We start from the raw sequence: 17,567 nt of genomic DNA, 5'->3' as shown, positions 1-17,567 counted from the left end.
AACTAGATGACTTACATGTGGCGACGGTCGACATGACCACTGAGGGCGTAGAGGAGACCACCGTAGTGACCGCGACAGGGGTGGAGCTGGTCGGGAAGACCACCGTCTGTTTCTGTGTGGGCGTGGTCAGAATGGCGGTGGAGACCAGCTTGGACATGCCGGCATTGTTGTGCGACTTGGACAGGATGTTGGGCACGAAGTTAGAGCTGGGGGACGTTGTCACAATGATCACCTGCTCAAAACGGAGAGAAATATTGACCATCGCTCGATATCATGAAGAGTAAGTGACGGGCACCCAACGCCACCTTCTGCGTGGTGGTGCTGGTGGTCTGGATGGTGGGCTTGGTGAAAGTAATCTTGACGGGCGACAGGTGGGGCGGCAGCGAGTTGGCGATGCTCTGCATGATGTTGCTCATCTTCGGAGATGCGCTCACCGGCGTCAACAGGTTCTTGGTGATGGGCGGCGACATCTTGGAGACTTCCTTCAGCATCACTGGCGACGAACTTGACGAGTTGGTGCGCCTTCGCTTGCGCGGCTTCTCGTCTTCGTCGGAGCAGCTCACGCCTGGAAAAGAAAGGAACAAAAATATCAGTTTGCAAGTGGAGCTACCAAACTGCCATGGCGGGTATCCTGGCAAAGTGCGGCCCCGCTCACTTTTCACGTAGACAGTGCTGCCACTGGGCAGCACCACCACACTGGATGAAGGACTGGGCGGCCGTGGTGATTTTGACACTACTCCCATGGTGCCACTGGTCGCTGTGGAGCTGGTGGAAGTGCACGTCGTGCTCGTGTAGGAGTAACACACAACCACTGTGTGGATAAGGAGGAAACGCAAAAGCATGTCATTTATTTTAATTTACATGCAACATTTTTCTGGGGCATTAAAGTTGGACACATGTCTATGAATGCAATGTTGAAAATATTTATTTAAAAAAAAAAAAAATAGATATTTTTTTAATCCACTTTTAGTTGTGAAGGTACAGTGCATCCGGAAAGTAGTCACAGCGCGTCACTTTTTCTACATTGTTACAATCATATTCTAAAATTCATTAAATAATGTCCTCAAAATTCTGCACAGAATACCCATAGTAACAATATGAAAGGTTTTTTTCATTTAAAAAAAAAATGTATAAATAGATAGATGTATAAATAGCCATCATCTTCCGCTTATCCGAGGTCGGGTCGTGGGGGCAGCAGCCTAAGCAGGGAAGCCCAGACTTCCCTCTCCCCAGCCACTTCGTCCAGCTCTTCCCGGGGTATCCAGAGGTTTTCCCAGGCCAGCCGGGAGACGTAGTCTTCCCAACGTGTCCTGGGTCTTCCCCGTGGCCTCCTACCGGTTGGAGGTGCCCTAAACACCTCCCTAGGGAGGCGTTCGGGTGGCATCCTGACCAGATGCCCGAGCCACCTCATCTGGCTATTGATTCCTTCAGGAAAATTAAAAATTCCAGCAGCAGTGTACCGAGTTGAGATCAATCAAACAGTAAAAAGTAAATAATGGGGTTATAATAGAAAAAAAAATAGAAAAATATTACCATAAGAATAAAAATAAAAAGCAATAATGAGAATGAAAATATAACAGTAAAATAAGAATATAACAAGAGAAACTAGGCAGTAGTGACCATGTTATGAAAACGTATTGCACTGTTATTGTTTTGCATCCCCTGTCATCCTAGTACCCCTCCACAGAGAGGAGTTGTACAGTCTAATAGCGTGTGGGACAAAGGAGTTTTTGAGTCTATTAGTCCTGCACTTGGGATGAAGCAGTCTAGAACTGAACAGGCTCCTCTGGCTACTGATAACTGTATGCAGAGGGTGACTGGCATCATCCAGGATGCTCACTAGCTTGTCCACAGTCCTCTTCTCTGCCACCGTCACCAGTGAGTCCAGTTTCATTCCGATGGTAGAACCGTCCCACCTGATCAGTTTCTCAAGTCTGGAGCTGTCCTTCTTAGATGTACTGCCCCCCCCAGCACACTACCATGTAGAACAGAACACTGGCAACCACAGACTGATAGTACATCCACAAGAGTTTTTTGCAGATGATGTACATGTTTACAGCCTTTGCTGAATACTTTGATGCACTTTTGGCAGAAATTAGAGCCTCAAGTCTTTTAGAATACAATGCCGCAAGCTTGGCACACCTATCTTTGCACAGTTTCACCTATTTCTTTTTGCAGATTACCAGATTAGATGGGAAGTGTTGGTTTTCATCCAGGATGTCTCTGTACATTGCTGCATTCATATTTCCCTGTATCCTGACTAAAAACCATCCTCACAGCACGATGCTGCCACCACCATGCTTCACTGTAGGGATGGTGTTAGCCTGGTGATAAGCGGTGCCTGGTTTCCTCCAAACATGACGCTTGGCATTCATGCCAAAGAGTTTAATCTTTGTCTCATCAGACTTGTTAATTTAGTTTCTCATGGTCTGGGAGTCTTTCAGGTGAATTTCGGCAAACCTTTTACTAAGAAATAGTTTCTGTCTGACCACTCTATCATACAGGCCTGATTGATGGTTTGCTGAAGAGATGGTTGTCCTTCTGGAAGGTTGTCCTCTCTCCACAGAAAATGCTGTAACTCTGACAAAGTGACTATCGGGTTCTTGGTCACCTCCCTGACTAGACTAGCAATGCCTCTTTTCTCTCTGGCACTCATCGAGGGCAGACGCTCCCCTTTCCTCTCCCTTATCTCTCCTGCTTGCTTCTTTGTCTTGTCTTAACTTTTTTGTGGCCTCTTTTTGCACTGCTTTCCAAATCAACATTGGAACTATTTAACTGGCCTCAACAAAATTTCCAAGATCTTGGGTTTAGGGGAACCTGCTTGTCGTGACAGAGCTGTTGTTGCTGGACACACGACGGACTCTTGGGAGATGAAGGAGTGCTGCGTGCGACCCTTGGCGACCCTTTTCTGTCAAGGACGTGAAGATATCTACCTATTCGGAATTATGACAACAGGTCATCTCCTGATTGGAATAAGCGTTGCTCTGGTTTGTCGACAAATTGGAAGTTGCTGGCAGTTTTCAAAGTACCCCAAAGCTGCCACAAATGATTGGAGAATGCGGGAAGAACCGTGGAAACTCTTGTGATTTTGGATCACATCGGACTGTCTGCCCCGCAGGTTTGAGGACCAGTCATTGACAATTTAGATTGAAAAGCAAATTTGATTTTCACTAATATACAAAACCTTCTAACTTGGATTGTTTCCCTGGCTTCGAGACTCTCCCGAAGGACAGTGCGGCAAAGACACAAAGACATCCAGGCCGCTAGAGGTGCGCGGTTTGCGGTCTCATCCGCGGAGTCCGCAGATAAACCGCGGGTCGGGCAGTTGACATGACGAAAAAATAAATTTTAATTAGATTCGGGCGGGTGGCGGATGAACCATCTGGAAATATTTTATTTGTATGGTTCTGTGATCGGTATCCTTTGCCATTCAAAGAGCCATTTAAGACCCGTGTCATTAAGCAAAGAAGACAATAAGAGACGCTATTATTCTCCTGAATGACTGCCGGTAGTCACCCAGATAAGTATTAGGGAGTGCTATGAAGTCATTGTGTTTGTCGCCAACTACAACATGTACGATCTGATTGTCAGTCCAACATCATGTTGTGTGTGGCAGACACACGCACACGACTGCAAGGCATACTGGGTGACACAGAGTACACTAATGGTTGTGATATAAACAATTTTAACACTTTTAGTAATATGCGCCACGCTGTGAAGCCACACCAATTAAGAACGACAAACACATTTCGGGAGAACATCCTCACAGTAACACAACATAAACGCAACCCAACAAATACCCATAATCCTTTGTATTCATGACACTTCCTGACTATTTTATACACCCCGCTAGCAGCAAACCCCGCTAACCCCCCGCAGCCCCCCCTCGTGCGTCAGTAAGGTGGGCGAGGTTGGGGGCGTAAAATATATTCAGGATTTGTCACAGATACAAAGGATTATGGGTATTTGTTGTGTTGCATTTATGTTGTGTTACTGTGAGGCTGTTCTCCCGAAATGTGTTTGTCAATCTTGTTGAGTGTGGCTTCATAGCGTGGCACATATTAAAGTGTTAAAGTTGTTTATATCACAACCATCAGTGTTCTCTGTATCACCCAGTATGCCTTTCAATCTTGAACGTGTAATTGCGGAAGCTGCACACAACATGTTGCCGGACCAACAATCGGTTCGTACATGTTGTTGAAGGTGTCTAAGACAATGGCTTCACAGCACGCCCATATTCTTGTATTCAGGATGAACGCTATTGGATAGTCGCGAGAACGATAGCGGCTCCAATTGACATCATTACTCTGTGAAACAGGTTTAAATAGCTCTGTGAGTGGTAAAGGCGGACAACCTCTGATGTATTTCAGCGGGCAGTTGGCGGGCGGGTACGGTCCTGATAAAATGTTGGTTCGGGTGGACGGCGGGTGGATGACGACTTTGGTGATGCGGATGATATAATTGCCTATCCGCGCATCTCTACAGGCCGCGGAACAGAGACACACTGCAGGCTTACACACACAAATGCATCCACAAAAATATATGCCACACACATACATACCCCCCCGCCCCAATCCAACGCCCTCGACGCAAATCCCATAGGGGTGATGAAAGGATGGTCAGTGGCTGAGAGCTGCGGCCTACCACCATGATCCCGCACTCCCTTCCCTCTGTTGCTAAATATCTCGAGATGTATGTTGTAATATGTATATGTGCTTTGCTATGGAGGTTTTTTCCCCACTCCAGACTGGGCCCCCTTAGGAGTCCAGTCTAGATTGTATTTTTTTAACTCTTCCTTCCCCAGCGTTTTACCTTTTTCCCCATCTTTTACGGGGCACCTTGTGGCGACCCATCAGCGTTCCTGTTCTGTACACTGTTTGTTTGTCTAATCTTGAACGGGTTTGTGTTGAAAACAAAGTTTGGTTGTACTTGTGCAATGACAATAAAGACCAATCCTATCCTGTCCTAATGTACAGAGACATCCTGGATGAAAACCAACGCTTCCCATCCAACCTGATGGCGCTTAAGAAGTGCTGCTAAGAGGAACGGTCGAAACTGCCTGTGCCAAGTTTGTGGTATTGTATTCAAAAACACTTGAGGCTGTAATTGATGCCAATGGTGCATCAACAAAGTATTCAGCAAAGGCTGTGAATACTTATGTACGTGTGAATTCTTAGATTTTTAGTTTTAATAAATTTGCAAAATTAACATAAAAAAACCTTTTCACATTGTAATTATGGGCTATTGTCTGTCCAATTTTGGAGGACAAACATGAATTTATTCAATTTTGTATTGTATTCAAAAAGACTTGAGGCTGTAATTGATGCCAATGGTGCATCAACAAAGTATTCAGCAAAGGCTGTGAATACTTATATACGTGTGAATTCTTAGATTTTTAGTTTTAATAAATTTGCAAAATAACGTAAAAAAAAATGTTCACATTGTAAGTATGGGCTATTATCTGTACAATTTTGGAGGACAAACATGAATTTATTCAATTTTGAAATAAGGCTGTAACATAAAATGTAGAATAAGTGAAGTGTGTGAATACTTTCCGGATGAACTGTACATAAATGATAAATAAATAAGAAACAAATCAAACAAAATAATCTTTATGTAACGTGCAATATCAATACGTACGGATGTTATTCAATTTTGTGACACTATTTAAACTAATTTATTGGATGCATTTTACAATTTTTTTTTTTTTTAAATAAAGTTCAAAGACTTCTAAGACGGCGATGTCACATAGAACCAAACAACAACGCTCTGAAGTGCGAGTTGCCAACTGTCTATTCAGTGTCCAGACAGCAACAAGCAGGAAAGCACAGGAATGAATAGCAGATTAGAACTACTATGCAGGAACAGGTATGCTACAGTTTTTAGTCGTCTTGGTTGTTTTTAATTGGGGTGGCCTGATACCACTTTTTCACTTCCAATACGACACCCACATTGGAGCCCTGCGATAGCTTCAAAAATCATACATACTTTGATAATTTTTTTGTGTGTCATGTTAGAAAATGTATGATCAAGTAAAATTAGTCAAACAGGAGGATAGATATGAAAAACACCAACCTATTTATTATTAACCGCATGGAACCGACCTATGATGACTTCAGGGAAACTGCACTTTTTTTTTTTGCCTATCTTCACAATATATACGTAACACAAGAACAAATGTTTTATCATTTTATATACACTCTATATAATATGGCATGTACTAGGTGGCAAACAATGCAGCTAATTTGAGTACACGATTCCATAAAGCCCTCTAAAAAACATCCAAAAACTGCAAACAATATTCCGTTTACATCTCGTGAACTAAATATAAACAAAGTATTAGCGATATTGTTGTTATAATCGCTAACGCAGACTGAATTATTTAAACTGGTAACTACCTTATGCTGCTATATTGACATATTGAACCGGTGACCTACTGCATCACCTTTCAGTCAGTGAAACTTAATTCTAGATCATAAATCACGCCTCTCACTTGGATAGTAGAAGGATGTGGGTTTTTTTTTTTTACCTCTGTGAGGATTAAAATTATTCGTAATTTAAACGGGAAGATATGAACATCCCATCAGAAATAGTACAGTAAGTGATTGTTTTGTTATGTTTGTTGCACACAGTTTATAAAACCAGTAGCTGATCCTCCGTATATTCAGGCTCAAAATATAGGTTTCTGGTTCACCATTATCCCATAGTAGTCGTCGTTGGATCTCATGAAGTCTGCCGTGAGTAGTAGTGTTGCTGATGTTGAAAGGAAAAGCAAATGTTGTGATACATCTCTGAAATTAATATGTCAATCTATGCTTAAAATTAGAAAAATGTGTAAATATTAGATGTTAGGATGTCTACATATTAACTAACAGCATGTATATAACACATTGATGGAGGTTTTTTAGAGGGCTTTATGGTAACAATAGAGTGATTCCCATTGGCTCCATTGTTAGCTGTTTACTTACAAGTTAGAATGCATTAAAAAAGAAAAAGAAAAATGTGTTTTGGTTTTGTCTCACACAACTATTGTGGTTGATCTGTAAATTCCAAAAAAGTGCAGTTTCTATTTAAGTTAAAGTGGACTGGTAATTGTTTTTGGCGACACCTAGTGGGCATAATAATTTATTAAATTCATGATGAAGTAAGATGAATGATGCAGACATGTTTTGTACTGTATACTTTCCAATAGCTTTTACCCAGAAGACTATGTAATATGCAACTATAACTATTTGATATTTATATTGAAAACTGTTGTCTTTTAGACTGCATTTTTTTTCAATTAAAGTCACTTGTTACGTATGTTTACTTTACTGTAGTGCGCTTAGCTGTTGTGTAGCTGCTAGCTCCTAGTATCCTACAGCGTTTACTTTTTGTAAATGACTTGACTAAAATACAAGAAAATACCAAACTTATGTGCTTATTGGAGGACAATTCGATGTGAACTGGCTGCACAAGTAAACACGCTGCAGGACTGCTTGTATCTGAGAGTTTAGATGCAATCCAATATAATCGGATATTTCTTTTTTTGCTGATATCGGACCAGTATCAATATCGGATCTGGACACCCTTAGTTTTTAATACTTGCAGAGTGGAAAATCAAATAAAAGGTAGGGGAAATGGATTTAGAGATACAGTGAATGGAGGATTGTAGACATGGAAGATTATAGAATTGATTAGTAAATGTCAATAATATATTTATTTATTTTAAATAAAGTAACACAGATTGTTATAAAATTTGGCTGACTGCAAAGAACCACCTCACCGAGAGCTCCGACCAGTTCTTTTACTATAGGGCACTTATGGTCCAGTTTTGCAGACATTTTCCTTTATTTATTAGATGTGGGAATTATTTTAACTGTTTATTACAAAATAATAGTTTTTTTTAATGTTGCAAGTGGTACAGCTTATTTAGCAAAACAAAAGTAAATGTAAAACTGCATCAATAATTGATTTTTAATGGAATCATGGCTACTGAATCGTAACCGACTCGTTAGGTGACTAAATATTCCCACCTCTATTAAGAATATTGGATAAGTTAATTTTTGTCATTCACATTTTTTCTTAAATTACTTAAATGATAAAATGACTTCCCCCACACTTTTGTATTTTCCATGTCATGAGTCAGCACACCGAGTCAATGGCATGAAATGTTTCAGCTTAGTTTGTACACCAAATGCCCTTTCTGATGCAAATCAAACTCAAATCCTTTACCAAGAAAGGCAGACGCGTGTAACATTATACCACAATAGATTTTTTTTTTCCAGACATAGAAAAAAATTGCTAATATTTTTGAAGCGCGGACAAACTGGATTCTGACTAACCTTCTTTATTCCCCGTTTCAGCTGGCAAAAGAAGGGAGGCGTTCAGATTGGCTGTGGCGCTGGCGACTGCGTTGGCGGTCACCGTGAAAGCTGTCTGAGGGACCAGCCTCGGCATCAGCGGAACGAGCCGGCGTCCCTCGATGGACCACTCCGATGAGCTGTTAGGACCCGCCATGCTGGAACACATCGGGAGTTGCAACCTTTAGTGTTTCGGCAAATTGCTCGTCACGCCGAATGGCGGTGAAACACTCACTGGTAAGCAATGGTGCAGAGACGCTCATCGTTGACAGCCCTCCGGACTTCTGCGCGGTGCCGCTCTGTTGAGATGCTACGAAGAAGAGAAGACAAAGTTCGTATCCGAAAGCGTTTTTTTCCCCCGGTCACATGCTAGAAGTAACTACCCGAGGATCTTTGTCAGTTCCCCCAGCAGATCCTTCTTATCTTTCATCAGGTCGCCTTGGGCTCGCAAGGCACTGATGACACCGGCGTAAGCTTCCAGCTCTGTAAAGCAGAAAAATATGGTTCAAAATCTGCTACAACTATGCACGTAGAAGAGGGTTTAGGGAGTGATGCTAACTAAACCTTACCCAGCTTCCGGAGTATCCTTTTACACTCATCCCTGCCCAGGTCGAGGATAGTGGGCCATACCACCGGCATGGTACCAGTCAGCACCGGTTTCTCCAACTGAATCATGAGCTATAACAACAATAATATGCAATACTGTATACATTTTGCAGATATAGCTCTTCTGTTATTATCACTACTAAACGGCCTACTTTCATCCCCGTAATATCGCTAAAATTCGCTCCATTTTGTCCACTAAAGACGCTGAGGTCATTATCCATGCGTTTGTTACGCCTCGCCTCGATTACTGTAACGTATTATTTTCGGGTCTCCCAATGTTAAAAGATTACAGTTAGTACAAAATGCGGCTGCTAGACTTTTGACAAGAACAAGAAAGTTTGATCATATTACGCCTGTACTGGCTCACCTGCACTGGCTTCCTGTGCACTTAAGATGTGACTTTAAGGTTTTACTACTTACGTATAAAATACTACACGGTCTAGCTCCAGCCTATCTTGCCAATTGTATTGTACCATATGTCCCGGCAAGAAACCTGCGTTCAAAAGACTCCGGCTTATTAGTGATTCCCAAAGCCCAAAAAAAGTCTGCGGGCTATAGAGCGTTTTCCATTCGGGCTCCAGTACTCTGAAATGTCCTCCTGGTAACAGTTTGAGATGCCACCTCAGTAGAAGCATTTAAGTCTCACCTTAAAACTAATTTGTATACTCTAGCCTTTGAATAGACTCCCTTTTATAGACCAGTTGATCTGCAGTTTCTTTTCTTTTTCTCCTATGTCCCACTCTCCCTTGTGGAAGGGGTCCGGTCCGGTGGCCATAGATGAAGAACTGGCTTATGTGGTCCTTTCCAAGGTTCTCATAGTCATGGTCACCGACGTCCCACTGGGTGTAAGTTTTCTTTGCCCTTATGTGGGCCTACCGATGATGTCATAGTGGTTTGTGTTGTGGTTTGTGCAGCCCTTTGAGACACTAGTGATTTAGGGCTATATAAGTAAACATTGATTGATTGATTGATTGATAATTGGGGCTCGTAACAGGTCATCACTTAATGTAGGAACTCCTTGCATGGATGCAAACTACGATGGCAACGACCTTTAACAACACTAAACATGTAAACAAGAATGTTAAAGTATGCAAACATAGTCGAGAATCGGTGTAGATTGTGACAATGCAACGGGGGAACAGCTCTTGACGATGGATGTGATTGATGCATTCTATTATTCTGGATATTTATAACACAAACGGGCCACGAAAACGTCCGAATCGCTTTCCAAGCACAGACATTGTTATTAAAAAGACATGTGCAAAGCCAGCGTTGGGGAAAAAAGACTGCAGAGAATGACGTTAGCTTAGCCCGTTAGCCTGCCAATTTTCTTACCTTCCGTTAGCAGGGCCAACTCCAGGCCTCGGTAACGTTAAAAAGCCACAAATCCAACAGTCCATGCCAGGGTATCATATTGTATCCACGCTACCACATAATATTGTTGACGGATAGAGAAAAAAATGTTTAAAAAAACAGGCTTAACGTCCCGATCTTGCTAATGTTGTGCCAATGTTTACGTTGTCTGCTAGCTGAGTTTAGCCTGAATGGATGGAGCGGCTTCTTCGTAGGGAATGTCGGTCCGTGGTGCGTTTTATGGCTAGGTTGGTAAGTGCCGCCACCTGTGGATAATGAACAATACTGCAGATAAAAAGCAAATCGTGTACCATTCAAACACGCTTGGTTAATTATTGTAACTACCAGACATAATTGTGATTTACAGTCAACACTGTGTTTAGTGTTTCAGTCACCGTTCGATATTTTAAGTAGTTTCCCAAAGTGCAGTGGAGCACTTTGGTGTCCCTGTGAATATCCTGGATTACGAGGGGTATGTGAACGCAACATTTTATTCTACAGGGTAGGTTTGGGTCAGTCAACCCCCGAGTAAATACAGGTCCATTTTTGCCGATACCGATACTTGACTTTTTTTCTGCGATTATGACTTTTGCATGTAACTATTATAAATACAAGAAAACACAGAATGACGATTTTGGGTAACAAAATAGTATATATATATATATATATACATATATATATATATATATATATATATATATATATATATATATATATATATATATGTATATATATATATATATTTGTATATATATATATATTTGTATATATATGTATATATATATATATATGTATGTATATATATGTATGTATATATATATGTATATATATATATTTATATATATATATATATTTATATATTTGTATATATATTTGTATATATATATATATATTTGTATATATATATATATATATATATATATATGTGTGTGTGTGTATATATATATATATATATATATATATATATGTGTGTGTGTGTATATACATATATATATGTATATGTGTGTGTGTTTATATGTATATATTAGGGATGCACCAAAATGAAAATTTGTGGCCGAAGCCGAATAAAATTTAAACGCTTGGCCGAAGGCCGAATACCAAATACCGAATAATGAATGCAGTTTTTCACAATTTTTTAAATATTGCATAAATAGCCTAGAATAAATATTTACACGTTTTTCAAATAAAATATTTTTTTTATTGAATATTGACATTTTTTTAATATTCCAGTAGCCTTTGCTTTTCAAAAAAAGCACAAAGTGTTTAATTTTAATTAGGCCTTCAAACAAAACATGCATTCCAAAAAAAAATAAAGTGCATTAAAGTGGATAAACCCACAACAATTGAATTATTGTCCTTTTGGCAAAAGTCTGCTTAGCCACAGTAGATATGCTAACAATGTAAACAGAAGGCTCAAGTAAATGTCAATTAAGTGTGTGCTTGTAACCTCTTACGCTTATACATGTAGCCTACACAACAGGCTAATAATGTAAACAGAGGCCCCACTAAATGTCAATAAGTGTGTGCTTGTAACCTCATACACTTATACCGGTACACAACATATCCCAACGTCACCGCGTCACTGCACGTTGGTTGATTGCGTCACCGCGTCAAAAAATTCCGTCACACGCCACTCATTGGCCTTGTTTTTAACTCATTCCACTGAAGGCCGAATGTGGCTTTTTTTGCCATATTCGGCCGAATATATTCGGTTACCGATTAATCGGTGCATCCCTAGTATATATATATATATATATATATATATATATATATACATACATATATATGTGTATATATGTATAATTGTGTATATATACCCATATATACGTATATATAATATCCATAAGTAATATATATTAAGCTTCACGGTGGCAGAGGGGTTAGTGCGTCTGCCTCACAATACGAAGGTCCTGCAGTCCTGGGTTCAAATCCAGGCTCGGGATCTTTCTGTGTGGAGTTTGCATGTTCTCCCCGTGAATGCGTGGGTTCCCTCCGGGTACTCCGGCTTCCTCCCACCTCCAAAGACATGCACCTGGGGATAGGTTGATTGGCAACACTAAATTGGCCCTAGTGTGTGAATGTGAGTGTGAATGTTGTCTGTCTATCTGTGTTGGCCCTGCGATGAGGTGGTGACTTGTCCAGGGTGTACCCCGCCTTCCGCCCGATTGTAGCTGAGATAGGCGCCAGCGCCCCCCGCAACCCTAAAAGGGAATAAGCGGTAGAAAATGGATGGATGGAATATATATTAATATATATATATGTATATCTATATATATATATGTATATGTATACATAGCGTCATCGCCTTTAGTCATCAAAACAAAGAAAGGCGGGTAACTACGGAAGCTGAGAAAAAGGCCACCAAACAATAAAATATAGCCAGAACACAACTTTATGTCACAAAAGACATGACAGACACAATGGAAGTGAGAACGGGACGGCGTGGCGCAGTGGGATGAGTGGCCGTGCGCAACCCGAGGGTCACTGGTTCAAATCCCACCTAGAACCAACCTCGTCACGTCCGTTGTGTCCTGAGCAAGTCACTTCACCCTTGCTCCTGATGGGTGCTGGTTGGCGCCTTGCATGGCAGCTCCCTCCATCAGTGTGTGAATGTGTGTGTGAATGGGTAAATGTGGAAGTAGTGTCAAAGCGCTTTGAGTACCTTGAAGGTAGAAAAGCGCTATACAAGTACAACCCATTTATCATTTATTTAACGGAGCAACTTTCGTCGACAGACCAAATGGCTCAGGCCAAAGGTTGAAAATAGTGTAATGAACTTGGTATATAAGTATTGTTGAAAAAGTTAAAAAAAATATTTATGACTGAAAAAGTGGTCACACTTCACTTACTTTTCCAACTTTAGTGACTTAGTTCATCGGCAAAACTTGCCAGCTGTTGTTGTAGCATTTTGTTATTGTGTTGGGGCGTTTGTATTTTTTTTTGTGGCTTTTGCCATCGTTCTGTAACGGAAAGTTATGTTGTGGCGTTTGCGTTAATTGTGACTTTCCTCCGCCACCATTTTACCACAATCTATTGTGGTATAACGTTACACGCGTCTTGCCGTTCTTGGCAAAGGATTTGAGTTCGATTTGCATCAGAAAGGGCATTTGGTGTACAAACTAAGCCGAAACATTTCATGTCATTGACTCGGTGTGCATGTCTTTGGAAGTGGGAGGAAGCCGGAGTACCCGGAGGGAACCCACGCATTCACGGGGAGAACATGCAAACTCCGGTAGGTTAATTGGCAACACTAAATTGGCCCTAGTGTGTGAATGTGAGTGTGAATGTTGTCTGTCTATCTGTGTTGGCCCTGCGATGAGGTGGCGACTTGTCCAGGGTGTACCCTGCCTTCCGCCCGATTGTAGCTGAGATAGGCGCCAGCGCCCCCCGCGACCCCGAAAGGGAATAAGCGGTAGAAAATGGATGGATGGATGGACTCGGTGTGCTGACTCATGACATGGAAAATACAAAAGTGTGGGGAAAGTCATTTTATCATTTAAATAATTTAAGAAAAAATGTCAATGACAAAAATGAACTTATCCAATATTGTTAATAGAGGTGGGAATTTTTAGCCACCTAACGATTCGATAACAAAAAATGTGAATGACGAAAATTTAACTTATCCAACATTGTTAGTAGAGGTGGGAATCTTTAGTCACCTAACGAGTCGATTACGATTCAGTAGCTATGATTCCATTAAAAATCAATTATTGATGCAGTTTAACATTTTACTTTAGTTTTTCTAAATAAGATGTACCACTTGCAACATTAAAAAAAAAACTGTTATTTTGCAATAAGAAACCGTTAAATTAGTTAAAGTCAGTTCTCAAAAACCCAGGTTTAGGAGACTCCATGTACAATAATCCATGACTAGTCTGGCTCAAAATAACCCAAGTAGGGCTGCCAGATTTAGAAAGGCTGGTACACTTTGTGATGTATATTTGTAAACTATTCCAGAAGAATCAAGTCTAGTAAAACTTTACACCAACCATTAACAGAGGGGCTCTTAACATTAATCCACTGTAACAATATTTTTTTGTTCTTTGCAGCAAAGGTAAGAATATTGTTTGAACTTTTGCCAGGTTTAGTAACACTCCTGCTCAGGGGACCTAAAATCAAACACATTGGATCCGTTTCTAACTCCATATTAAATATATTTTCCATTTCACCTAATATGTCAGACGAATTTATGCCATAGCTGTTTGTTAAAATGTGACTAGTAGCGGATAGTAAACCATTCCCATTTTAATCTTAAAATATTTGATTGCGCTTAATTTCTCAGGCAAACCTACTGTTCATTCAACCTGAATAGATGTTGGTTGCACTTTATTTTTGATTTCATGTTGAAAATCACTGTTAAAATGTTGGTTACTGTAGTTTTATTGAAAATGTCTTGAATGTTGAAAATGTAAACACAAACGGTTTCCTCTTGTTAATTTACCTAAAGCCTTTATTTATTCAAATAAGATGCAAATGCATTAACCATTAGTTGTTTACTTGCTTGTTTGTAACCATAATTAATTTATACTTACAGTTGTGATCAAAATTATTCAACCCCCACACAATTTTGGTGTTTTAGCAAGTTGGGCATTTATTCCGTATTTTGTTTATAGTGATATCAAATAAAGATGTGTCAAATAGACAAATGCAACTTGAATTCCAACATTATATTTTGTAACATATCAAACAGTGTCATTTCTCTTAATATCTCATTGACAAAATTATTCAACCTCTATGAAGATCATAACTCTTAAGAACAGAATTTGAATAAGGTCTTTTGAATCAGGTGTTGAAAACACCTGTAGATGTGATTAGAACCATAACGAGCAACAATTAAACTGATTGAAAAAGACGGTGACGCTCAGCTTCTTGTAGATGGTCAATGGTGTATTTGCAACATGGTGAAGTCCAGGGAGTGGTCAAAGAAGTCAAGAGAGGAGGTAATTTGTCTTCATAAGAAAGGATATGGATATAAGAAAATAGCAAAGACCTTACACATTCCAAGAGACACAGTTGGGAGCATAATTTGCAAGTTTAAAGCTAAAGACACAGTGGAAACACTACCTGGGCGTGGTAGAAAGAGGATGCTGTGTGCAACTACTGTCCGGTATTTGAAGCGTACAGTGGTGAAAAACCCCCGGGTAACAGCTGAGGAACTACAACAGGACATTGCGGAGGAGGGAACGCAGGTTTCGTCCCAGACAATAAGGCGCGCACTACGAGATGAAGGCCTCCATGCCACAACTCCCAAGCGCACCCCACTTCTGACTACCAGGCACAAGGAAAATAGACTCCAGTAAGCCAAAAATCATCTGGAAAAACTCCAAAGGTTTTGGGAAACTGTTCTATGGAGTGATGAGACAAAACTGGAACTCTTTGGTCCTATGAATCAACGTTATGTCTGGAGGAGAAAAAAATGAAGCTTACAAAGAGAAGAACACCTTGCCTACTGTTAAGCATGGTGGGGGGTCAATCATGCTCTGGGGCTGTTTCTCTGCCTCAGGTACCGGGAATCTCCAGCGCGTTCAAGGCATTATGAATTGTATTTCCTAGCAGGATATATTAGCTGCAAATGTCAAGAAGTCAGTGACGAAGCTGAGGCTTGGGAGACGTTGGACCTTCCTTCAGGACAAGGATCCCAAGCATACCTCCAAATCAACATCAGAGTGGTTGCAGAAGAAGGGCTGGAAGACTCTGGAGTGGCCTTCACAGTTGCCAGACCTAAATCCTATAGAAAACCTGTGGTGGGACTTGAAGAAGGCAGTTGCAGCACGCAAGCCCAAGAATATGAATGAACTGGAGGCCTTTGCCCAAGAGGAATGGGCTAAAATACCTGTAGATGGTTGCAAGAAGCTTGTGTCAGGTTATGTATCACGTTTGAAGGATGTAATTACTGCCAAAGGGTGTTCTACTAAGTACTAAAGATGCATGTAACTAGGGGGTTGAATAATTTTGTCAATGAGATATTAAGAAAAATGTCCTTTTTTGGTATTTTGTAAAATACAGTGTTACAATTTAAGTTGCATTTGTCTATTTGACACATCTTTATTTGATATGACTATAAACAAAATACGGAATAAATGTCCAACTTGCTAAAACACCAAAATTGTGTGGGGGTTGAATAATTTTGATAACAACTGTAATTCCCTCATAAGAAATAACAGGAATATAAGAAAATTCCCCGGCAGTGTCCAGTATCCACTATTTACTTCACAGTCACACTGCTTGGTTATTTTTTTTGCTAAGAATCAATTTCAACTCACTGAACCGTTTCGGATTGTATCGTTCTTAAAAAAATAACATCGTTCCTGAATCATAGTGGCAACCTCAAATTAGGATTTGCGTCAAACACCCCTAGATTAATTACATTTTTGACAGTGGTATTGGGAATATACAGTATTAGGGCTGTGAAACGACTATTTAAAAAAAAATGATTGGATTAATCACAGTGTTGCTTTGGAGTACTGTGGATTGTTCACAATTAAATAGTCATCTTTAAATATGGGCCTGCTGCAATGCCAACGCCCATTCACAGCAGCTGTCAAGCAGCCCATATTATTACTGTTTATACTTCTAACTGTATTATTATTATAGTTCCGCACGTTTCTCTTACGCTTATTACGAGACGAACCGGCCAACGAACCCCCCCATATGTTATACCGTCGGAAAGGTCTCGTCTCCACCGATGGAGGTACTTTAAGTTGGGAACATTTCGTGTTACCATGGCGACGCTGTTCCAAACACTAATCGCTATGTGTCCATTGAATATGTACGCAACCGTTAGTCATTTGAGCTAACTGTTAGCATGCTAACTTTATGAGCTAGTTTTGCAACCGTTTACACCGGAGTCCTATAACTTGGTATGTGACATTTGTTAACTGTTAGCATGCAAACAATAGCACACTGGCAATCTAACTTCAGCGTGCTAAGTTTTTCATCTAATTTTACACTCGTTTTTTATCTATTTTCGCACCTTTGAGTCATATATAACTTGGTATATGAAACATGCTAACTGTTATCTGCTAACGTTTGCACACATGCTTAACGTTTTAAGCTAGCTCTGTAGCTCATTTTATACAGTTACACCTAAAACTCTCAGATTAGCATGCAAACGATAGCATGTTGGCAATCTAATTTAGGCATGCTAAATTGTTCATCTAATTTTACACTTTTTTTTCTCTATTTTCGCAGCCATACACCTTTGAGTCATATATAACTTGGTATATGAAACATGCAAACTGTTATCATGCAAATGTTTGCACACGT

General features: G+C 40.3%; 1 protein-coding gene across 3 annotated transcripts in view; it reads right to left on the bottom strand.

Annotated features, from left to right (window-relative positions):
- The window catches only part of emsy (EMSY transcriptional repressor, BRCA2 interacting), a 28,738-nt gene extending 18,202 nt beyond the window's left edge, over positions 1 to 10,536 (bottom strand). For 2 of the 3 annotated variants that reach the window (XM_061898900.1, XM_061898902.1), the window contains exons 1-8: positions 10,284 to 10,535; positions 8,912 to 9,020; positions 8,726 to 8,825; positions 8,578 to 8,652; positions 8,325 to 8,500; positions 656 to 811; positions 306 to 565; positions 16 to 232 (exon numbers count right to left, since the gene is read on the bottom strand). In XM_061898900.1, the coding sequence (XP_061754884.1) occupies positions 16 to 232; positions 306 to 565; positions 656 to 811; positions 8,325 to 8,500; positions 8,578 to 8,652; positions 8,726 to 8,825; positions 8,912 to 9,017 (1,090 nt within the window). In that variant the 5' untranslated portion in view covers positions 9,018 to 9,020; positions 10,284 to 10,535. Of the gene's footprint in view, positions 1 to 15; positions 233 to 305; positions 566 to 655; positions 812 to 8,324; positions 8,501 to 8,577; positions 8,653 to 8,725; positions 8,826 to 8,911; positions 9,021 to 10,283 lie in introns of all 3 variants that reach the window. The other variant, XM_061898901.1, reaches the window with a different exon arrangement.
- Positions 10,537 to 17,567: the final 7,031 nt, after the last annotated feature.

The sequence above is a fragment of the Nerophis ophidion genome, linkage group LG04 (assembly GCF_033978795.1).
Source record: "Nerophis ophidion isolate RoL-2023_Sa linkage group LG04, RoL_Noph_v1.0, whole genome shotgun sequence".
NCBI classification, from domain to species: domain Eukaryota; kingdom Metazoa; phylum Chordata; class Actinopteri; order Syngnathiformes; family Syngnathidae; genus Nerophis; species Nerophis ophidion.
Note: the sequence above shows the minus strand (reverse complement) of the source record. Positions and strands in the feature narration are given on the sequence as shown.